Here is a 24,531-nt window from a genome sequence, read left to right on the forward strand (position 1 = left end):
ACTGGATTATGATTATTAATGTTCAGCGTGTTCATCACAGCTGATACATGTAGTGCTAATTTGTATTACTTTATATTCTGCTGCTGGATATCTTAACCTATAATTAGATGTCAATGTTTATTTAATAATTGAGCTATAGGCTATCTCGTTAGCTAATAATCTAACTCTAATAATAGTTAATAATGCGGTGAAAAATATGTAGTGGAGTGAAACATTTTTACACTGAAAATACTCAGGTAAAATACAAATACTTCAAAACAGTACAATACTTGTGTAAATCTAGTTTGTTACTATCCACCACTGTATTTTGTGATCAACAATTTATAGTCTAAAGTCAGTGGTGTACATTTATTTTTTAGAGACTTGTACTTGAGTATTTCAATGTTTTGCTTCTTTGTACTTCTACCCCACTACAATTCAGAGGAAAAATGTGTACGTTTACTATAATACATTTATTTCATATCTTTAGTTACTTTGCAGATTTTGATCAATAATGTGAAATATAAACAACACTTAAATAAGACTTTATAGTTATACCTGGAGTTACATTCACAAGCTACCCTGCAGCATACAAAGTAAACTAGATGCACCTTTACCAGCTTTAATAAACACACGACTGAATCATGAGTACTTTCACTTTTGGTTATTTGCGATGCTAATATTTTTGTACTTTTACTAACTTAAGTAACATTTTGACAGCAGGATTTTTTCTGGCAACAGAGTATTCCTAAACTGTGGTAGTTCTACTTTTACTTCAGATCTGAGTACTTTATGTTCTAGTATATTTGAGTCTTTAGACTCAATACAATTTGAGTCTTTAGACTCAAATAGCACTCTGCTGCTGACTCGGTCACAGTGGCTGCTCAGTAGTAGCAGCGCCCCTGTCGACGCCTCGCCGTCAGTGGTCACGTGTTACACACTTCAACTTGCTGAAGTTGGAGAAAAGTTTGACAAGCCCGAAGATCTGAGAGCGAAGGCGAGCAGCAAGACCAAACAGAGACTTCCTCGATACACACAGTCCTTTATCTGCACACACACGATGGAAACCGTTGCCCAGGTAACAACGCTCACAGGAAGAGTGAAAACGGTTGATGGCGCACACTTTCATTTTTTAGCTAACACACCTACTTCTTCCGCAGACGTACCTCTCTCTCATTTTGTGTTTATTTCTCCTCAGAAAGTGATGTCTTCGGGTTTCACTCTAGACCTGGGACCTCTGAAAGAGCCTTTGGCTTTTATTCGTTTGCTACAATGGGTACGTTTTTCCAAATCTCTTTTACCGTATGGCATATGATGTGTTAAACATACGCTGTCCATCCCTGATCGCAGGCAGCAATTGGTTATGCTGTTTGTCTTGTGACCACTGCACGCCTTGCGAAGCTATGACAGCCACGATTTGAGTTGTAACACCGTTTCAAATATGATATGTAAGCTAGATCAGGCGGTGTCTATCAGTCAACTCAACACTATCTGTAACCCACAAGCTATGTGGCACACTGGCAGCTAATGTGTGTACGCATGTTTAATGTAGCACATGTAGCTAATGATATTATAATGTAGAAATCAATGTACTTTATGTTGTAACTGCTAAAGTTGATGACGTCTCTAATCAAATAATGGTAGGCCTACATTGGGCAAGCCAGGGGTGGAAAAAGTACTTTTACTTAAATAAAAGTACCAGAGTGTAGGAATACTCTGTTTCAAGTGAAAGTCCTGCAATCAAAATAGGAAAGTGCTCATTAGGCAGAGCGGCCCATTTCAGAATAATATATCATATGTTTTGATTACATTATGGATGCATTAATGTGCTGGTAAAGGTGCAGATAGTTTGAACTACTTTGTATGCTACAGGGTCTCTTGTGAATTGTACTGCAGGTTCAACTAAACGTCTTTCAGTGATCCAAATCTAAAATCCAAAGTAACTAAAAGTATTAAATAAATATAGTGGAGTAAAAGTACAAAGTAGCAACAAATTAAAATACTCAAGTAAAGTAGAAGTACCCAAAAATTGTACTTGAGTACAGTACTTGAGTAAATACACTTAATTACTGTACATCACTGACGCTACAAATTAGTAGGTCTATAGTCTATCGGTATTACATTGAAGGACATGTTTTTTGTGAATTCTGCACAACATTTTGTAATGATGGCATCCACTGATTAAGACGATTTCCTGTCAAAAGTGTGTTGCACAATAAAAAAAAAAGGAAGTCTGTGATCAGTACTAGTATGACAACGTGTCCCTCCCTATCTTGTGTCTACGGCTGCAGGTGTTTGCCATATTTGCCTTTGCTACGACTGGAGGGTACAGCGGCTCATCCAGCATCAACGTCCAATGCAAAGGGAGTGCCAGTCTAGAAATACAGGCAGACTTTAACTACCCATTCAGGTGTGTGTGAACCACCCATTCTAACACTCCTTCAAAGTGAGCAACCAGCTTAATGTAATGAGTGTTTAATCTTAGGAGTGTCATAATTAACAATACATGTATGTGTTTACACAGGTTGATGCAGCATCCGTATAATGTCCCTGTCTGCAACCAAACCACCACCACTCAGTACTTCCTGACAGGAGACCACACCTCCTCTGCACAGTTTTATGTCTGCATTGGAGTGTTGGCATTTCTCTACACCACAGCCACACTCGTTCTCTACTTGGGCTTCCAGCATGTGTATAGAGAATCTAGTCGTGGCCCCACTGTGGTATGTTTTTCTGCACTCTCCTTTTTAACTGTTGTTTTTGGTGAAATGCTTGTGCCCAGCTAGGTCCTCCTCTCCACGTGCAGCAAGAAAGTGTTGCATGTGTTTTCTTTGAGCTGCTGTATACATGTAGTAGTAACAACCATTATTTAACTTCATCTTACTGTACAATATTTTATTTTACATTCTGTTCTTGTATATCATATTCTAAATACATGTGCATAGACTTCTTGCACTGTTTTTTATTTTTATTTTGTATTTTATTATATAACTATGTTGCATTGTTGGAGGAGCTCGGGTCATAAGATTTTAATTTCCATTTCTACAATTTAGCTTATGTGACATTAAAACCTTTGAATCTTGAATCTAGTGACACCACAGAAATGTATTTTTACAGAAATTAATGTAATCTTATCTAGCTCCTCTGTCTTGGAATAGTCTGCAAATTAAATGGAAACTTAACAATCTGGTGCCACTAAATGTTTTTAAAGCTCGGTTGGATGCTACTCAATCGGAAGCTATTGGTACCTGTTTATGTGGATAATTTTGTAAATGATGCTGTATGATGTCCTTTTGTTGTTCTATTTATGTTTTTATGTTTCATGTGGAACTACTTGAGCAGGTCTCCCTTGGAAAAGAGATCAATGATCTCAATGGGATTTTATCTGTATAAATAAAGGTTTGAAATGAAATGAGGCAGGCAATTGAGAATTTAAATTGCTTTTTGTGTAAACACGTTGCATCAAACTTTAGCTGCTGGATTTCACTGAGTCCTCCTTATCCTGGCATCTAGAGGTCAGAGAAGGTACATTTAACAGGGTGGTGTAAATGAAACAGGGAAGGGTGTCATTCCCAAGCAACAAGAAACACACAGCAGCACTAGGTACTTGAACCATGAAAGCTGCTTTAGTGCAGCTACCACTGTGTCGGTTAAATTGTTTTGACTCATCACTCTTCTCTCAGGACCTGTTGGTGACTGCAGCCTTTGCCTTTTTGTGGTTGGCCTCATCTTCTGCTTGGGCTAAAGGCTTGTCTGATGTGAAGTGGGCCACCAGTCCTTCACACATTGTGAGCGTTTCTGATGTTTGCAATGATGTTGCAAACAAGTGTACCCCAGGCGCTACCCCTCACATGGGCCGACTCAACGCCTCTGTGGTAAGTTGTACTCAAAGTCATTTTTCCAGAAATACATAAACTTGTGTGCCACAGTGTAGGATATTTGACTTATGTCTTATTCTTTGGCAGATCTTTGGTTTTCTTAACCTAATCCTGTGGTGTGGCAGCTGCTGGTTCATTTTCAAGGAAACACCTTTCCACAAATCAGCCAACCAGCCTGCTGATGTGGAGGGGGGAGTCGGCCCATCGTAACTGCACAGTTTACTCATTTCAAAATGGTCTAACATGTAGTTTTATTGAATAACTCATTTACTGATACTAATTGTTAAGAACCATACTGTGTAGATTACAGTATTTCCAAACCTAACTGCTATTAATTTCATATTAAAGGCTTTATTTTACAAAAAACATTAAAAAAACGTTAACTTGAGTTGTCCAAAGCTTAACAAATACAGCAAATTGTAAAAGTCAAAAAAGTTATTCTCATTGATTCTCAGATTTCATGTTTTAGTGTATATATACCCAGGTATCCACATTAAAGGGCCCCTTATCTTAAATGGAGCTGTAGATGTAAACTGTGCAGCCTTGTGATAATCATAATGTAGCATCACTTTGCCAAACTTCAATCCATAAATCATGTCTGCCATCAGCATTTTTTACAAAAGAAACTCAGGGCTGTTGAGTGTTTCCATTTCAAAATAGCTATAAATATGAAATACTTGAAGTGAAATAATTATTATAACAAGTCTGGCCAAAATCTAGTTTTACTCCATTCCTTATAATCCAGTTGCCTTTATGAGATTATTTATAATAGGTGAAAGCAAATAGTTTGTGTTGTGTTGCATGCACTTCATCACCTCACTATATAAGGATAAAGTCTGTATTTTAGAATAACATGTTAGCTGTAGAGGATTTATCCGTTGCAACATTCGCTCTGACTTTAAATTTAAAACTGCCTTTACTACAAATAATTTCCAATCTTCTGCCTTGATATTTATGATGTTTCATTTTTCTTAATTACTCCAGCAAGGTCCTAACTTATTTCAAAGCCAATGTACTATAAAGTGTACTGCCTTAACTGGTGGTTAGAAACAATTTAATAATAAGTTACTAATTAACAGTTTGTATTGCTTTTGCTTTCTATCTCCACTTTGTTATAAGATGAGCTTTCTTTTTTATTTCCTATTTTGATAAAGCCTAGATGAGACTGGAGATTTGTTACTCCAGGAAAATACTGTGTGGACATGAAATGCAGTGCATCATTAAAACAAGAACTGCACTTGTTGTAACGTGTCTGATTTTGCGTCTGGTGGTTGCACCGGTGAAAGCACACACACATAGATCACATAATGTTTGGGAATCAGTCAGGTAAATAATATATTTTTCCTATCCTGCAATGAGCCTAAGATTCACAACTCAGGACTGTAACTAGAAATGCCTCACTTTCTTCTTTCATCCTTCTTCATATTTTCACTAATAATGCATTCAGCAAACAAAGCTAGGAAGCATGCAATACAGTTTGATATTCACTAGGTGGCAGACATGCTGCTTCTATCATCATCAGCTGACACCAGAAACATCCTCACACACAAAACGAAGGCCCAAACCAAGCAGGGCCGCCCCTCCCTACAGGCCAATCACGCAGGCTGCATGGGGCCCCGCCTTGCGCAGGGGGCCCCGCCCAGAGGGCCTCAGCTGCTGTCCGCAGTTCTCCGCTCAGTTCTCGCGCACCCCGCGAGAGTGAGCACGTTTGTAACCCCACACCGTTGCAATGAATCGACATCTGACCAATCACGACTTTGATATGGCCACTAGTGCAGGTGAAGAGATGTCGGTGAAAAGACAGTTTCAGTCCGGCGCAAGCAAGAGGGGAAAAAAACAAAACATGAAGAAACTAGAGCATCACTCGAAGGTGGGCTATTGTATGAGTCAAATGTACAACTTGCGAAAGTTGTATAAGTCAAATTGCCAAATGCCATTAAAACATCAGCTGCAATTCACGACATGAAGAAGGCAGTCTCTGCTTAGCATATAGGCTAATGGAGATGCAGTTATTTCCATGCATTCTTTATTTAACATTCATTCAAGTATGTTATGCCTTTTATCTGCTAATGTACAGGAGGAAGAGAGATAAACTGTCTGTCGAGTTGGCTTACATAACAGTTAAAGTTTACAGCTTAAAAGACATGGAGCATTTTTTTTCCTTTTATTCATTTTTATGTCAATTTGCACATTTCATGGTGATGCTCAGCCTCTCCCCTTAACTCCTGCAGTCATCATCATGTCAACCACAACACAGAGAAATACTGATAGCAATGTGTGTGTATTGTTGATACATTGCTGACAGAGGGAACTAGAATACAGATTTAAGAAATATCAGTTTTTGAGCATGTCATAAGCATGTTTTGTCTTGACTATATTATAATAAAATAATATAGTATTTATATTATTGAATTGATTATTATTATTGTTATTAGTAGAAGTAGTTTATTTGCATTAATTATATTTTAATCTTTTTGAGGCTAGTATTTGGCAGGAAATGCAGACGTATTCACCTGTAAACGCACTGAACGACATGCATGCACATTTACCATTTACCTCACTGTATACAAAAGTAACTGTGTTGATAATAATAATAAACAGGAATTATATTTGCAAAGTAGCCTACTTTGTTTCCAAATATATTTTTTTCACTCCTGTCGGTTGGGGGGGGGGCCTCAGCTCACAATGTCGCTTGGGGCCCCAAGTTGGCCAGGGGCGGCCCTACCCACTACCCCTCCGAGTGTGGGGCGGTGTGGAGGGGGAGTGGGCTATCAAGCCCTCGAACAGCGAGTCTGCATCGGTGCTGACTGGAGACCGGTCTCTACCTGACCGGTCTCCACGCTGTGTGTGTCCGTCCAAGTAGTTCCAGCAAACACCCACTTTTAAAAATCAGGTTTAAAACTAAAAGAGCTTTACAAAAAAGTAACACAATTAAAGATGTTTGGAGTTTTATTTTAATTTAGTTTTTTTGTCTAAGAGATGCTGATTTGAAACCGTTGTTACATACAGTTACGGCATTTCCTGTTTCTGCCGGAGAGAGGGGAAGAGGGGAGTTTGACCCAAAGCTTGCCGCTGTAATTACTCCCTCCATCTGACAGGAGGGAGCCTCGTTGAGCTGCGAGTGTCACTCCACGGAGTTCACTTCAAATGAACCCCCTGACCCATCAGTCCAGTCAAGTGATCATTTTCTCAGGCAGATGTGAAAACATCAGGGCCTGATACATAGGCGGATTTTGCGGGGGGGCAGGGGGGGCATTGCCCCCCCCAGTGGCTGAAATATGTTACAGCATTACTACTTCTAAAACTGTTCCAATACAAATATTTCGTATATCAATATTTTAATAGATGTAATATAATGATTGTTACAATACACATCTGAATAATATCATGTTTTGTTTGAAATAATTTCATTTTTGAGCAGGTGTGTGTGTGTGTGTGTGTGTGTGTGTGTGTGTGTGTGTGTGTGTGTGTGTGTGTGTGTGTGTGTGTGTGTGTGTGTGTGTGTGAGACGTATGAGGTTAAGGACACAAGTTCCCTCGCTTTTCTTTTTACCTACAAGTGATTCAGCTATTGTATTACAATAAGATATGCGGCGATTTTTAAAACGTCCAATTTCTGGGACGTTTAAGGTGTCTACTTCTGCACTAAGGTAGGACACTGGTTAATAATATTGTAGCGTGTTCAAGTAACCAAGGGATATAGTAGTTATCAAATAAGTATAAGATGTGCAGTTATGATGAGTTTTACAGTTATGTAATGCACTGATATTGGGGGGAGAGACCGCCCATTCCATATGAGTGTGTGTACGGCGGGCATGAGGCGTGCATGAGGCGGGCATGAGGCCTGCATGACGAGACGAGTTGTGTTCGTATGTGGAAAAGTCACTCAGTGCGGTAAACGCTGGTTTTATTGCTTCTGTATCCGTAGCACCCCACGCAATAGTTGGGACTGTGTGACGTCAGTAAAAAAGGTTTGCCTCCCCAAGTGCAAATGTCAAACTCCGCCTATGGCCTGATATGCTAATTATTCAGTCAACCTTGCCTTAACTCCTATTTTGGTTGGAATACTTTTTTTTCTAAATAAGATTACCACCAATATTCATATTTGCCATCCAATCTATACAATTAGAGGATATAGTGAGGTAAAGGAATAAGGTCATTTACTGAATTGGAAACAGTGTAGTGGTTTAGTAGTGGTATTTGTTTATGATCAAGAAAGAAAGAAACATTTGATTAAACTGTCAGTTTATCATTATTAAATCATGCATTGAATATAGTCCTGAAAACTCAAGTATATGTGGAAAACATTCTAAAATAATGTACTACCCTAATGATCCTAAAGTATCAATTTCATCCTAAATTGTGTATAAAATAATGTTACACTTTGATATTAAAAAACACTTTTTAACAATGATACACGAAATTGCAATTTAAAACCCCTTATAATTAATACCTTTTATGGAAGTGACAAAGCAACACAGATGTGGACCTTTTGCAACATATGGTTTCAAATTCCAAACACTCCTTTGTTATCCATGTTTGCATATATTACTACTGAGAAAGCGGGGACGAGCTTTGTGACGCGGATGTGCTGTGCGTGAACTGACAGTATCACCTCGTGAACGCGCAAGAGCAGCAATGGCCGCTTTGGATCGGCGAAATCCTAATCTCGACGATTTTGTCGGATTAAACTGGAGTTGTTGGGTAGTTAAAGCGAATATTTTGCCATCTGACGGTGAGTCGCATCCCCTGTCCCTGACCTGGTCTCCATCATGTCTCAGTGCCCAAGTCCTCTGATTTATTTGTTGTTACCACATACACATAGGGCGGCATAAAGCGCGACCCAAACAAAAGACCCGTTAGGTCCTAGTGCAGGGGGAGTTTACTAGGAATGTTAACGGGCAACAAGCAAACTAAACGAATTGAAATCATTGTTTCTAAGGCATTTTGTAATGTATTCATAAAACACTAGCTGGTTAATACAATGCAAGCTTCTATCCTGTGGACAGGTGATGTCACCGTTAGCGTTAGCCTGCCAGCTACTGTCACACCAAACAACAACAATGACGTTTCTAAGTTAAATTTATCCAGTTTGCTAATAGCAACATTTTTTGCGACTCGACCACATAACAAGAGGATTTTGGCAGTGGGTGTATCGAAGGAGAGTTTTAAAGACTCACATTTTATTTAGAACACTTTAAAAATGATGAGTAAAATACCGCGAAACACCAAATCTGAAGCACGTACTGATGTGAACGACTTGTTCCGGATTTTACTCAGCAAAGCTATCCGGATATCAATAAACCTGCTTATTAGAAGATGCTACAGCTATGCCCCATCCCAAAATGTCATGCTGAATGTTTTTGCTTTTAATACAGCTGGGTCTAATGTTGAAGACAGCAGCAAGAATGGGAGGAACCGCTGTGAGACCATGGCCCTCAGGAGAGAAGGTGAGACTCAATCCCTTGTATTGAAACCCTCACGCTTAGATGTTTCCCTCTAATTCTATTTAGCTTTCTCCTCCATAGACATGCACACATTTGGCCACTGCCCGTCACATGATGCGATGTACCTGGTGGTGTGCAGTCACTGTGGCCAGGTGGTGAAACCTCAGGCCTTCGAGAAGCACTGTGAGAGGCGGCATGGTCCTCTCACTAAAGTGTGTGGAGAGTCTCCGGCACCACAGCCGAGACCCCGCTCTGTTCGTCCCCCCACAAATAATTCCTTCTCCAGAGAGAGGCAGAAAGATGGCAGATGTCATGAAGCCATCGCCCCCTCCTCAGCAGCACCACCTGCACACCAGCACATGCCTAGCACGGCCCAGAAGGAGGCAGTGAGGTACCTTTTAGGATTGTTTACTTCCAGTGTTGGGGAGAAACATGCAACAGTGTTACATCATGAAATCACAAACAAATTAAATCATAATCAATGACAGACCACTGAGAAACATATAATTAAGTTTCACTTCCCAATCCAAATGTTGGTGATTACAGAGAGGTTACATCTGAAAATATATAATTTTTTAAAAACACCTTTATATTTGCAATATAGATTTGATGATGTTGCCTTGTTTCAATATGTATTTAAGTTATATTAACAAAGGTTAAATACACAATTGAATTGACAGTTATCAGTGTTGAGTACTTGTGTGAAGTTTACACTGCTTGGTTTAAGTTTATGTGGTTTGTTTGTTGTTGTTTTTTTCAGTTGTATTGCCTTGAATTTGGTCTCCTGCTGTATCTACATGTCAATCCTGAATTGCATAAATCTCATGAGCTAATTTTTAAGTTGTCTTCTCACTCTACCCCTGCAGTTTTCCTTCAGTGGAGAAGTTCCCCCAGGAGAACGTCCCCCTTCCTCACTCCTCCCCCTCATCCACGCCTCGCCCCAGGGTTCCTGCTTGGCACTTAGGACCTCTGTCCCCTGGCCACTCTTCCTCCTCCACTTCTCCCTCAGAGAGACCCTCGCCGCAGAAGACCACAGCTGGGAAGTCCAGTGAGGCCCTCAGTCCTCAGCGGGGAACAAGAACCTACAGCCAGATTTACAAAAACATCAGCAGTAAGTCTGCTGTTTATACATCTGGTGTGTATCCTGCTGCTGATTTCTACCATTTACCATTTAGATCATGCTGACTGTGTCTGTTGCTCACTGACTTCTGTGTTATCTTTATTTCCCATAGAGAAAGAATGTGATCTGGACAAACAGAGCAGAGTTCTGGACCCAGAGAGGAAGAAGCTGTGCAGCCGGGAGCTTATATGCAATGTAAACGCTCAGTGCTTTGTCCAATATTGATACCAGTATCTTCATTGTTGTTCATTATTCATAGAAATATACTTTTCTTTGTAATGCCTGTTTTTCGGCGCTGTTCTCTCCACACAGACTGATTCCATCCACCAGCAGCAGAAAGCATTGGGAAGGAGTAAGACACTTGCCCAGTTGGCAGAGGAGCAGAAACCAGCCTCCATAGGTCATGCTCTGGATCAGCTTCTTGTTAATTCAAAAGACAAAGAGCAACATCTGGAAGCTTTTGAAGATACAAAAACAATTCAGACCAGTAAAACATTTAACAGCAACTTTCACATTCCCAGGTATAGTATATATTTTTATATATAATAAAATTACCAAGTTAATTTTATTTAACAAAGTACATAAATTATCACTGCAGAAGATGTTTTAATTCTCTCAAATGTTGTCTGAGATGGAGAAGGGCACTACGATCTACTTAAACCTGTTTTTATCACAACATGTTGCATTATTAGTTGACAGAACACAGTAAAAGTAGCAAAATGACAAGCATACAAGACAAACAATTTGAAAAATATATTTTGTGTATGGTAATGTTTAATCATCCAGACGGTACCATGTTGAGTATTTTTGTGTTGCCTGATTGTGTGGAATTAATTGTTCTCATTTGTTTGTTTTTCTTGCTTTCAAAGCAGGTCTGAGGACCCATCAGAAAATGTTCCAGAGGAGGAATGTGACAGCGCTGTGGAAGTGGAGGCCCCGCCTCAACGTGCCTTCAACCAGAGCCAGCTGTCGGCCGAGGAGAGTGAAGACGATGAGAAGGATGAAGACACAGACCTGCCTGCCACACCCTTGCACCCCAAACCTCTCGGGGTGAGTGCAGAAGTAGCAGTGCAAAAGTATCTAGGTTTTTTGGGGGGAAGAGACATTTTTAGCGGTTTCGATAATCCTGGATAGGGAAAAACACTGAGCATTTATTTTTATTTCTCTTTTTTCAATTTCAAAGTCAACTTTATTGTCAATCTTCCAGTTTGTGTGTACAGACAGAGAGATCGAAATACCGTTTCCCACAATCCCGAATATAAAAACAAATGTCTATACAAATATTTGTTCATTGATTTGTGAATCTCACTGTTTACACCTCTGAAAAGGACATGAGTTTGTTTGTATTTGTAAAATGGTTTCTCGTCTCCAGCTATGCACTTTTGGATGCCGCACATTGGGCTGCAGCATCTTCACCTTCAACCGGCGTTTACATCACCTGCGGTTCGCCCTCAGTGCCATGTTGGAGCACCATGTCAGCACACATTTGTGGAAGTGAGTGTCACTACTTTACCTTATAGATATTTCACCCGTTTGGATGAAGAAAATAGTTCCTCAAAGTTTACCCCAAAAGAGGACATAGTATTTAAAGAGCATAGTGCATTGCCATTTAAATAGTTTTAAATTATGTAATGAGAAAAGGACAGGTGTTGATCTAATACTGAGCAAAAATATCCTTTAACAAAAAAGGATAGTTTGTTTAACAACATTAATATACTCTTATGAATAACGTGGGTACTCCGTTCTGGCTCCCCCTTTCAACACTGTACCTATCAATAGACGCACCGTGGTCAAAAGTTAGGGTATATTTGCCTGCTTCAAGAGTATTGATGGATTCAGATTTCAGAACTCAAGCAGGCAGTGCAGAAACAATCGAGGGATTTTATCTTACATATTTAAGGATCAGCCAATGGATATTCGGTCTCATAACAAAATGAGGCTGCAATTGATCCACCAGAACCACATCAGGGTAAGTGAGAATATCTTGATTTGATTTAGGTTAATTTATTATGTTCTCTTTTAGCCAAACTGGGCTACTCTTACAGGAGTCCTAAAACATGTACAAACCCACGATTAGCCCTATACAGCACAAACAATATTGTTTAAACATCAAATCTACAGAGAAAAAAATATTAATTGCACTTTACACAGCAGGTAGGCCACCTGGGGGGGTAACATGCACATCTCTAGCTGCCTTATTATGTGCCTTTTGGAGCCTTACAATCTTACTAATAGCTGACCTGACTGCCAATTAAGGCTGTCTTGGATCTTCTGCCTGGAGGTTTTGCTTTATGCTTTTAATTATGTTTTTTAAAAAAAGACATCCCTATGACCTTAATTTTTCCTTTGAACCTACAGGAAAATGCCTCAAGTCTCATCAGGTCTCAGGTCATGTCAGGTCTCATCTCCAGCTGTAGGATCAGCTGTCAGGACTGAGGCCCGATCCTCCAAATCCACTGGCTCCCTCAGCCTCGATTATACCTCACTGGGTCAACTGGAAACTAAACCCAGTCTGCACAAATCTCCCAGTTTCAAATCGCCTTCTTCCCCCGCAACGGCGACACTTGGGCCTGGCCGACGGCGCAACCCTGCCGGCAAAGCCCGGCTGCGGGAGGAGGAGCTTATGCAAGATGCGAGCGCACTACAGAAAGCTGCCATGCTGTCAAATGGCGGTGAGGGCAAATCCTCCAAATGCATCAGGGACCCCCCCCTCAATGAGAAGGGCCAGCCACATGTCCCCTCCTCTCAAGGAGCAGTTAATGATACCTTTTCAAATGTGAATAAGCCATGCCCTCCGCTCCAACGCTCCCCCCGCAGCAAAGCCAGGGCTCCAGGGATTCAGCAGCAGGGGGTGGGCTGCAACAACAGGGGTCTTGCTGAAAAGCGCAAAGGCAGCGATGAGTCAACGTCTCTCAGCTCCTCACTGTCCAGAACCTCCAAGTGTCAACGCTTGTCCTCCCCTTCCCGCTAGAGCAGACAGAATGGAAAGCATATCAGGGATCTGCGTGTGGGGGTTTGGAGAACAGATCCAACTCCCAAAGAGTGAGTAAACAAGCCAGCTATGACACAACATACTGTAGGTCGCATACACCAATGTTTTTTATGATGTGGATCCATCACTTTAAGCCTAAAATTACACAACTATCACTGAAGATGTTCTTGATCTGAACCTGATTTTAGGGTGTCTGGTTCGAACAACTGTGAACACATTTGAAGGTGACAATTTATCTTTTATCTTCTCAGCCAAAAAAGAGGCCATTTGAGGAAGAGGCCTGCTGCAGGTGTGTTTGTGTGCACGCATGACTGCGTACATGCGTGGTTTTGTGTATATTTATGTCTTTAAATTTTTACGCACAGATATCAGGAATAAATATTGGTCTGCATGTTGTGTATTTTTGCTAAATGTCTATTTTTCTATGTGACTAAATGTCTCAGTTTGTTACTGTGTAAGAATGTATAAATACCTCAATTTACTCATGCTGCTAAAGTTAAAAGTCATCTCATGGCAAAACAATAAAACATTCTTGAATCCTTTATGGCTCTGCATCTCCTGTCATTTAACTTTGGATCTGTGCTAACGGCAGGGGTTAAATTGGGCCGGGGCTGTCCGGGGCTCAGGACGATGCTCTGACGTCATCACCCTCGCTCATTTGTCATTTGTTTAAGCCATATGTTAAAACATCTCTCGTTGTTAATATAGACTTTATTTAGGGTCGATATGTGTTGACTTTACTTTAAATTAGCAGATCTCTGTGACGGGATATCGTTTTTCCGCTTAGTGAACGTGTGTCTCTGCTCCGATCAGGAGCTGCAGCACTGCAGCTCCTTCGTGTAGAGTCTGCAGCGGTGTGTGAACATATAACATACCAATAACAAATCAATGTAACTTATTTTATTTTTGGTGTTCATTCATATCTTATTTTACCTAGTTAACATTTATTTATGCATATTTTTGTATCTCTCAGGTTTTAAACGATATTTTTCGTTTACTGCCCTATAGTATACATTGAAATGATTTCAAACCTGTTCATCCCAATAATTATAAAGGAGTGCCTTGGAAATATGTGTTAACATAAATTGCATTTATCTCTCTCTCTCGCTCGCTCCCACGCCCACTTTAGCTGTGAGCTGCGGGTGCCTGATAAGCACCCCTGCACTTTCATCACTTACAGCGCCCATCGTACAGGGCAAATGAAAAGTGTAACTGGGGTGACAAGGGTGTTACATTTACTTAATTATGAATGTTTTTACATCAAGGCCGAAAATTAGGATGTGCGCAAACAGTCAAAACATTTTTTTTCCCTCCCAGAGCTGCCACCGCAGTGATCTGCCGCCATAGGCGACTGCTTATGTCGCCTATGCCAAAAACCGGCCCTGTACACCATGCTAAATGTATGTCTGCATAAAGCTGAGTTATGATCGGTCATAATAACACAGAATTTGGTGATGATTAAATAGTTTACAGTGAGATTTACTCCCATACTTTTGGCCATACTCACGCAGCCCTACAAATGAATTGAGATTTCCAGACAAATGTTTTTTAGCAAGTGTGCAGAGCAGTGTTGATTTAAAAAAGCAATTTGAAGGTTGGATATTTGTAAACCTTTTTTTGTGTATATATATTAATAATTTAAGATGTAAATGAATTCCAGTTTATTTGTAGTACTTTCTATTTTGACTGTGACATTTGGTGGCATCAATGTGTGCATTTGATACAGATAATGGAGCAGTTGCTTTAGGGCCACAGTGTATATCCCTTAAGGTAAAATAATGAGATCCTCGACCTCCGCCCCCCTCTCGCACCTCCACACAGAGCCCCCCCACATATCAAATCCCAACTTAACCCTTGGCTATCGGCACATTAAAGGTGGTAAACTGAATGTTGGTGAGTGTAGTTTACTCATGGTAACTCTTTTACTGAAATTATGAAAATTGACGGGCATTTCAAAGTTTCTTTCTAATTATCCCAATTGCTCTGTTGATATTTAATTTTTTCTAACTTCAGATTGTGGCATCTGGGTATAGAAAATCTTTAAAAAAGTTGCACAGTTTTCTCCACATTGACACTTTTTAACTTGAACATCAAGGGAAATAACTTTCTTATTTATGACGTTTTGGTGCAAAGGCAAGCATTACCACAGTTGTAAATAGAGGCGTGTTTATTCATCTAATCACAACACTATAATAATAACTTATGTAATGTGGTGCTACCTATTCATTTATATATACCGTATATAATATACGGTATATATAAATGCTGCTGTAATGCTTGTGAAATACTTGTTCATATCCCGGATGAAAATTGTGTAGACTGAAAAATCGTTAATAACAGTCGGAGACGAAATGTGTCTTACCTTGAGTTGTGCTGTTGTGCCGCATCTGTCATACAATAGGCGCATTCACACTGCGGTACTTTTCCCACAAAGGTTCATGCGAATTTAGTTCATGCGAACTCTTTGGTTCGCATGAACTAAGTACAGATCGCGTTCACACCGGAAAAAGTCCCTGGGGGTGGATTAGGCAAATGAAGCCGCTGACGTCACTTCTTCTTCTTCTGCTTTGGGTTTACTGGCAGGCCGCAAACCACTTCACGGCGTACACTGCCGCCCAAAGTCCCCGGCCGGAAGTCCCCGGAGTTGGGGACTGGCTTCAGTAGAAGCTGCTGGGAGTCCCAGCAGCTTCTACTGAAGCCTTCCGAGTAAATCGCCAGAACGCCGACACCTCCTCATCTCCACCGCTCCCATGTTTTATTTTGTGTTGCCATAAATTAGTCTCTCTGCGTTTCTGCGCTGAGCTAATGCTAATGCTAATAATGCTAATGCAAGGATAATAACATGGCGGCTTCACAACACTTTTTGGGAGTTTTACGGGGCGTGGTTTGCAATCCGCCCAGCCAATCAGAAATATAGCTCTTTTCTCACAAAAGAGCCGCTCGAAAGTCCCTGCTCTCGTACCGGCTCTTTTTGGTGTGAACGTGATCATGAACTAAGTTCGCATGAACCTTTGTGGGAAAAGTACCGCAGTGTGAATGCGCCTATTCAGGTTATTCCCATTTAACTATTTATATTACAATTTGAAAATGAATTTTTTTATTAGTATGTTTAATGCTTTTAAATTAATCTACGTCAAATATAGTTGTATTGACATTTTAAATTGCATTACTAATTATATATACACTTTCATAAAACAAAGGCTAAAAGATATGTCTCTCACATGGTCTCTCAGCTCTTGTCTTGTAGTGCACTTCCTACTTTTACCACTAGATAGTGTTAGGCCATACATTTTGCTCCCCAGAAAAAGCATCATGATGCAACTTTAGCCTTGTTTGCCAAATTAAAATAGGAAACATTGTTCATAAACCTACTTGGTCTTTCATATTGTGGTCATGTGACAAGTAATTTAAAACAAACAATTTGTTCATGATAAACGGTTATTACTGGCACGGAGTTTATGCGCACTTAATTTATGTATCTAGCAATATCTAGCCACTCCACGTATGGCATAGTAATTTGGGTAAAACGTCACAGCTTTACCCTCAAACTTCACAAAGATTTAGAAGCAAATAATTAAAGAACATTTCTTGAAAAGCAATAAAAATGGACTCCACAAAAAGTGTAGATCTTTTTATTAGGTCAAATGATCAGTATTCTTTATCTTTAATGCCTACTAGGTTGCACCTATCCTGCAGTTTGAGAAGCTCTTAAGCAAACCATGCAAAGCCGTTCCACTTTAGCTGCGAGACCTTTCCGATATTATGGCAGTGACCCACCAGCTCACCTTTGAAGCAGTGGTCAATACACTCAATGCTTTTAATGCTGTTAAAAGCTCCATCCATTTCCTGTGGACTGTTGTAGTTGCACACTTTTAAGGCAGAACACGATTTACCCCCACAACCTCAAGAATGTTTCCGTAATTGCTGCTACAGTCAGATGAACAGAGATAGATGTTTTAAGGGCAGAGACCACTCATTTCTCTAATTCTCTAATGTATGATAAGTGATCAAAAAGGGAACAGTTAATGTGCCATTACTGCAAAAAGCAAAGGGCCTGTGAACTGTACAACTCTCAAGATGTTGTTCTATTGATGCTGCAAATGTGAAAACATTCATGCATCATATTACATTAGAACTTAACACAGAAACGTTCCTGAGAAGATTTATTCACCCTTTGTCTTCATATCCATTAAAAACCCATTGTGTTTGAAGATTGGTGTATTTGAATGGATTTCTTTATTTGCTTCTACATTGGTGGCTTTTATAAAAAATATGTTTTGCCTCTTCTTAAAGACAGAAAAGCTGTTGCTGTAATTGTTGGAAAGTACCCCGTTGAGAACTAACCCTACAACTCACCTGACACAGCCACCAAGCTAAAGCACTGCTTTCTCTTTGAATTCCTCATGGCTCTATGATGCTGACTGAAAATAACTGGCGACTACACACTCACTGCCCATTCAGATGTATCAACAAATTCAAAACTGGCACTCCTCCTATAGTTTTTGATACATGTTCAATATATATTTTCTGTTTAATTATATTGTTAAGCAGAGTTAAGTGTAAAATACATCCTATGTCATTAAAAATAAAATAAAACCCACCCCGCTTATAAAATAAACACTTATGATCCAGACTTGAATGTTGAAACAATTAACAGCAGCACGGCGGGGGACGAAATGCAAAATGATCAACAACATCAGAATGTACAAGAATACAGTCAGTACACTGGTAGAACATAGCAGTACACAACTAATTGATACTGAACACAGAAAAGTGAGTCTTAATACATATATATATATATATATATATATATTTATATGGAGGCAGATTAGCTTTGGAGAGAACAAAGCCACTCTATTCCTCTAAGACCTTACCAATAGCACTTAGTTTTTCTGTGTACACAAACGCGACTAGTACTCTGAGTGACATTGGCAACAACAGATTTAACTAGATTTGCCTTTTTTTTCTGGGCAAACATTTTTTTATGAAATGGTCTGCCAGTTCAATGTGGGCTATTCAACAGTCATCTCTGTATCATTTTAGATTCTGTGACATTTAGTAGATCCTCATGCTGCCTTGAGTGGCCAGGGATTTAATTCCTAGATGTATTATATTGGCCCCATGATGAGAAAGAAGGGAACAGAACAATTTAATATAGAGGGCAATACTCCGGTGTTCGATCCTTAAAAGCGAGCAAGGTTCTTTGCCAACTTCAGCCAGCCAGCAGAAAGGCTAAATGTGGCTTCCTTTTAATGCGTCTGATGGTATATTTGATATTTTTCCACCTGGTGTGCGAGAGTGGCATGATTCACGCACCACCTCTCTGATAAGTGTGACTTCCTTTTCTCACCCACTCACGGAAGATGCTGAGTTGCACACTGCAGCCGTGAATATAACATTAATTTTGCGTAAAAACCTATTACGCTCAAGACATTTTACCATTTGATAGCTATTTTGACCTCTATTTGCAATATGTATGTGAATTTACATACCAAATGTTATTATTTGTGCTGTGGTGTTAAAGTGGAAAAATAAAACGCACTGAGAAATGATTTCAAAAATTACTATTTCCATGTTCTAATATTATATTTTCCAATCATATGACTCAGTGGTGGAGAACATGTTTAATGAAAGCTCCAGGCGTTTCCCTCATAACCAAATTAGAGACTACTTAAAGGGCATCCCATCCCATGCATTGCCTGTTTGAATGATTGCTTTTGAACTTCAGTGAGGGCAGCCTTGTACTGTAATGACAGAGGTACATAAACAAAGCTAACACATTCTGAGCTGAATGGAGGCTGTCAGTGAACAGGGAGCCACCGAGAATGGCTTTGTATTGCTGTGACTCATGATAACACACCTATCCCCTCCTGCTCACAGAGACAAAGACACGGGTAGCAGAGGGAAGCCGCATCACATCAAACGATGCAATTAGCTTTTACGCCGTGCTAGCATTGTATTACGACACAAACGCCGCACAGTTTAATTAAATACCACTTTCTTGTTGCCTGTTTAAAACCTAGTTATTGTAATATGCACAGCATATGAGGTGTCTTGCTTAGAAAATGCACTCTTCTACAGATGAAGTTATTTTCTGAAGGATCATGTGTGTCCTGTTTTACAAGAGTTTGTTTCCAGTAGCTTCAAACTCATCTCTCGTCTAACATCTTCATTACTCAAAGTCTCCTGTAGGTTTTATTATTTGGCATCTTTACCTGTTAATACAACATACAGATTTTTCTACCTACCACAAGAAAAAAAACACTTCTAATCTTGCAGGTTTGCAAAATTGAATATTTAAATCTACTACATAATTTATTATATGAATACTCCCAGTGTTTTTCTAATTATTTTTTTAAGCAATGTACATTATAATATTCAGGATTTTGAGTAAGGTGCACATTTTACATTCAGAAGGAAAAACCAATTTAACCTAAGCATTTTAGCTTGGCATTTCACTTCCTCCCAGTGTAATGGAGAGAAAGAAAGGCTTTAACTTGGCCAATAGATAAGGTCAAACTCTTAATTCTCTGCATCTAATGAGTGTCTGCTTTAGGCGTTTTTCATTATGTAAGGGTTTTTTTGTTAGGACAACTAGTTTGATACACCATTTTCGCATAAGCATTGATCCGCCTCGAGCTGTCTAACTAGTTTATACCATACCTCTATGTAAATGTACCCCAAATCAAAATAAAGATCAGTCTGAAAAACTATATCTTAGTACATTGCAGGTATCAGCTATGAAGTACAGTGAAATTACCTTCTTAATTTAATGTATCTGCTACTGCTTTTTCTTAATACAAATGACTAAACTTCCAATTAATGCACGTTTTCTTTACCTACTTATACAGATCAGTTAGAGAGCTGTAGTGTGGGTTTATGGCATGCAGTTCCTCTATAGATGACTCAAGATAGATGTATCACAGCCTGGTGACGGTGGCCTTTCTGAGTCTCTGTCCCTGTGTTAATAGAAGAGTGGTATAAAGAGATCTATGCTCTAATGTTTAGGTAAGATGCAATCTATTCTAGTCTTTGTAATAATAATAATTATGAGCCAGCCATGGGTTCACTGTATACATCCAATCAAATTTCAACCTGTGCATCGAATCATATGTATTTTCCACACGCAGTTTAATGGATCACTTCCTGAGAGCTTATATTGACAATACATCATCTACATTTCACTCTCATAAGACTTCAGTAGTTTCCAATGTTCATGTACACTGCCATTCCTTCACAGTATGAATATTAAGTGCTACAGATTAAAATGCTGGAAAAGTCCTGCTTCTTGTACTTGTTGACAAGACAGTTCTTTTTTTTTAAATCCCTTTAAAATCCTTATTTCCACCTGCCAGCAACTACAGATGAACAGCCTTCTTTTGTTTTCTCCGCCAAGGTCACAGTTACAGTTTATATTAACTAAAACATGGCTAATGTTGTACCATATACACCCAGTCGTGTGGCATCCATCGTCATTGCCGGTCACACCTCAGACCACCATGGGAGTGTCTGAGAAGACGGAGCTGATGGACTCTGCTACTGACTTCTTCCTCTTGCCCTTCATAAGTGAACCAGCCTCTGCATCCATATCATCCTCATCCTCATCCCCATCCCCATTGGGGTTTAGCTTGCCGTTTTGGCCCTGCAAGTCCTTGGAGTCTATGAATGCCACGTGCCTGTTCAAATCGGCCTTCAGCGTTGGTTCCTCATGGGTCGGTGTCACACTGAGCATGGACGAGTGGATGCTGTCCTCACCCTGCGTCTTTCCTTTGTTGGGGCAACAGAAGCAGCGACACGGCGTCAGGTAAAGATACATAAGCACCAGAACCACACTGGCCAGACAGCCCACTAAGGTTGTGTAAGCTGTGTTCAGGGAGTCCCCAATCCCGTCCATTGTAAAGTTGTGGACCTTCAGTACCACATATATTGTTTCATTGAAGGCCTCGCTTGTCGCAAAGCAAGTGTACGTCCCAGAATCCTCGTTCCTCACTGAAGTAATCTGCAGCTTACCATCTTGCATGACTTTGGCGGTTTGGTTGCTTCCAGGCGTCACCACGACATTACCAGGCATTATCCAGGTTTTTACCATGTCCTTGTGTTTGGTGTCACAGCTAAGGATCAGCCTCTGCTCCAGAAATGCCTCTTCATCTGCCTCCTTGAATGTGCTGCAGTTCATGTGATAACCGCTGAGTTCAAAAACACCCACTTTGGTTTTTTGAGGGCCAGGCAGGATACATGTGTATTCATCTTTAAAATCCACCGCAGAGTTGAGCTTTCGAATATACCAATGGGCGAGGAGTGTGTAGAGATCACAGTGACACAGCAGAGGGTTATTGTGAAAGTAGAGGCCATTTTTAATCCAGGCAGGCAGTTCCTGGAGTTCATCAACGAGTAGCATCTTGATTTTGTTGGAGGACACATCCAGCAGACTCAGGTTCTCTAGGCGGGACTTTTCCTTGACCAGCTCCGCGGGAAAGCGGGAGATTTGGTTTTGACTAAGGTAGAGCTTCTGAAGTTTGACCACGGTGATAAAGGCTGCGCGGTTAATCTGGGAAATGTGGTTATTATACAGCAAGAGGACCTCCAGGTTGACCAAAGGTTCAAAGATGAACTCGTCCAGCAATTCCAAGTTGTTTGAGGACAGGTCCAAGTAACGTAGGTGCTTCACATTTACGAACGCCTCTGAAGACAGGAAGTTGAGACCATTATGGCTGAGGAGGAGGTTATGGAGCTTCGGGAGCTTGGCCGGGGTCCAGTCAGCTTGCAGTCTATCTATCTCATTGTAGCTGATATCCAGCACAGCAGTGTAAAGTGGTATACCTCTCGGGACGTAGGTCAGATTCATCTTGGAGCAGCTCACTATGTTTGAGGCGCAGATGCATGTCTTGTGGCAGTTTAGGATTGATGCCGTCGCCCCTGGAAGCCAGAGGAGAGCCATGCAAAGGGTCAAGGAGAGGACCCATCTCGGACGCTTTCTCCAATGAGGTAATGTTTCCAACAGGAAGTCACCTGTTCTGGTGGAAGGCTGCAACATGCTAGCAGTTGATCTAAATCCCAGAGAGGTCTACTAGGATCCCATTCTCAGAGAACAACAGGGAGGAGCAGTTGGACGATTCCCAGGCATTGCTGACTGAAGGCTGAAAAAAGCAAAAACAAAAGCCGAAAACAAATATTATTAATAGACGGGAGTGCATATTGTGCTTTGTATAAGAATATTATTATAACCTAAACACATGGAAAACATGTATGAACATTTATGCAGCCAAGGGAAAAATATTCAAATTCCACACTAACCACAATGGTATAGTGAGATACAATCTGAGATACAAATTAATGAAAATGTGAACCTGCTGTCACTCCCACAATGACAAGTCTTTTAATACAGAGATACACACTAAATAAGTGATGCTGTTAATGATGTTTCAAAAGCTTTAAACTGTTTGCTAGTAATGTCTGTAATGATAGGTAAAAACATGTCACTTTCAATTATGATCCCATTAGTCATCCATATGCAACATTCCAATAAACACACCTTGCATGGTCATAAACAAACACAAAGAAGCATTTATTTATTTAATTTATTCAGTAATTAGATTAATTGAGAAGATTAGTTCCTTTCAAAATAAATAAACTTGCCTTGCCTTGCCTTCAACCAGTATTTTAATGTAGTGGCAATCAATACAATTGCTTTATAAAGCTGTGGAGTATAGTTACAACCATAGCATTTTTTTAAATATTCTGTTGTTTTGCAAGTAAAAGTTTAAATCACAAGAAAGTAGTGTGCAGCCTGGAATCATGGCACAGCATCCACTGAGTGAATTAGCTACATCTCAAATGTCATCCAAGAGTGAAATATTAAAGTAAAGTAGGCCTTTGCATTGTGCATACTGCACAGTACTTAAGTACATGTCTTAAGTTACTTCTCACATCTGTGTTCCTTTTGGACATGCATTATGACATGTAAGGATCCACTCTCTCGAGCCTACTCACGCATATTGTATACAATGCAAACTCCCTCCTGCTGCTTCCGCTATAACAAATGTGCCAGCACACACCAGATACTCAGCTAAACCATGTGCATTCACACTCTGGAAAGATCATGCATTGATTTTCTTCCTCTTCTTATTTTTCTCTTTCTCTCTCCCCCCCACTCTCACTCTCTTTCTCTCTTATTTCTCAGATAGAACAAGACAATTCCACACTAAAACACAGAAATCAAATAATAAAACACATACAAATGTGAAATCATGCAAATATAAGCCTACGTTATGTAATTTTTCGGAAATGCCCTTGTCAATTTGAGGAAGAGCTGTGCAAACGTTGCATTGCACCATTCTGCTCGAAAACAAACGCGCACAACATGGAAACGTGAGCCGAGAGATGGAGAACGAGACCGAGCAGACACCTACCTTCAACCTATGATGGAGCGATGTTATATTTGATGAAAACGGCTCCTCGCCTGTTTACAATGGTGCTCCAGACAAAAAGTCCCAGTCTGAATGAGTCCGTGTGTCTGCTGTTGAGGACAACAGCGGAGGAGGGGAGAGCACTAGAGATCTCCTCGGCAAAATAATCCTGGTCCACGCGGTAACCTGTGCATAATTGGGGGGGAAACGATTAAGCAAAGAGAAGACGTTCTTAACTCCTGACAACAACCGATGAGCGTGTGTTAATCAGCTGGACGTATTGCTCTATAAACACACGAACGCACACCCGAGTTGGCGCATTTCGGGCAGGTTCGGCTCCTGTCGGCTCTCATCAGCAGCCATGGAGATAATGAGCAGTCTGCGGCTCACCAGCTTCCTGTGGCTCCTCGCAGGCCTGCTGCTGCAGTGATTGACGTGTTTTCGACAGAGGTGGTGCTCTCAACCCCAGAAGGCACTGTTTACCCAAGGTGGCCGCATGGAAGATGCGCAGCCAAGACGCAAACATAGTGAGAACCAGAGAGAGCTGAAATGAAGTCCAACGGGATTAGAAGAAAGCTATTATAATGGCTGTACAGCTGTTGGAAACAGTTACTGTGTGATGGTTTTACATCTTCATCAATATCACACTCATTCTAATATGATCAATAAGGAGATATATACAGTATGTAATTGACTCAATATTCAATATC

General features: G+C 40.3%; 3 protein-coding genes across 7 annotated transcripts; 2 read left to right on the forward strand and 1 right to left on the reverse strand.

Annotated features, from left to right (window-relative positions):
* Positions 1-875: 875 nt before the first annotated feature.
* sypl2b (synaptophysin-like 2b) lies at positions 876-5,094 on the forward strand. The gene is made up of 6 exons (XM_034086884.2): positions 876-1,057; positions 1,178-1,255; positions 2,271-2,389; positions 2,504-2,702; positions 3,663-3,854; positions 3,945-5,094. The coding sequence occupies exons 1-6, from the start codon at positions 1,040-1,042 to the stop codon at positions 4,065-4,067; spliced, it is 729 nt and encodes a 242-aa protein (XP_033942775.1). The 5' UTR covers positions 876-1,039; the 3' UTR covers positions 4,068-5,094.
* Positions 5,095-8,450: 3,356 nt separating this feature from the next.
* On the forward strand, positions 8,451-13,925 carry atxn7l2b (ataxin 7-like 2b). 5 transcript variants are annotated; one of them, XR_004552468.1, is made up of 10 exons: positions 8,451-8,591; positions 9,235-9,306; positions 9,385-9,694; positions 10,170-10,438; positions 10,536-10,618; positions 10,736-10,944; positions 11,293-11,473; positions 11,796-11,917; positions 12,782-13,465; positions 13,667-13,925. XR_004552468.1 is itself a non-coding variant. In XM_034086880.1 (9 exons), the coding sequence occupies exons 1-9, from the start codon at positions 8,495-8,497 to the stop codon at positions 13,392-13,394; spliced, it is 1,956 nt and encodes a 651-aa protein (XP_033942771.1). In that variant the 5' UTR covers positions 8,451-8,494; the 3' UTR covers positions 13,395-13,925. The 5 variants fall into 5 exon arrangements, 4 of the variants coding, with proteins under 4 accessions (XP_033942771.1, XP_033942772.1, XP_033942773.1 ...); XM_034086880.1 differs by having other exon boundaries at positions 12,782-13,925; XM_034086881.1 differs by having other exon boundaries at positions 11,296-11,473; positions 12,782-13,925.
* Positions 13,926-17,069: 3,144 nt separating this feature from the next.
* Positions 17,070-24,208, reverse strand: amigo1 (adhesion molecule with Ig-like domain 1). Its single transcript, XM_034086322.1, has 3 exons — positions 24,127-24,208; positions 23,825-24,007; positions 17,070-22,552 (listed from the first exon to the last, which is right to left on the reverse strand). Exon 3 carries the CDS (start codon positions 22,447-22,449, stop codon positions 20,905-20,907), a length of 1,545 nt encoding a protein of 514 aa, XP_033942213.1. The 5' UTR covers positions 22,450-22,552; positions 23,825-24,007; positions 24,127-24,208; the 3' UTR covers positions 17,070-20,904.
* Between the last annotated feature and the right edge of the window lie 323 nt (positions 24,209-24,531).

This window comes from Pseudochaenichthys georgianus, chromosome 7 (assembly GCF_902827115.2).
Source record: "Pseudochaenichthys georgianus chromosome 7, fPseGeo1.2, whole genome shotgun sequence".
Classification (NCBI taxonomy): Eukaryota; Metazoa; Chordata; class Actinopteri; order Perciformes; family Channichthyidae; genus Pseudochaenichthys; species Pseudochaenichthys georgianus.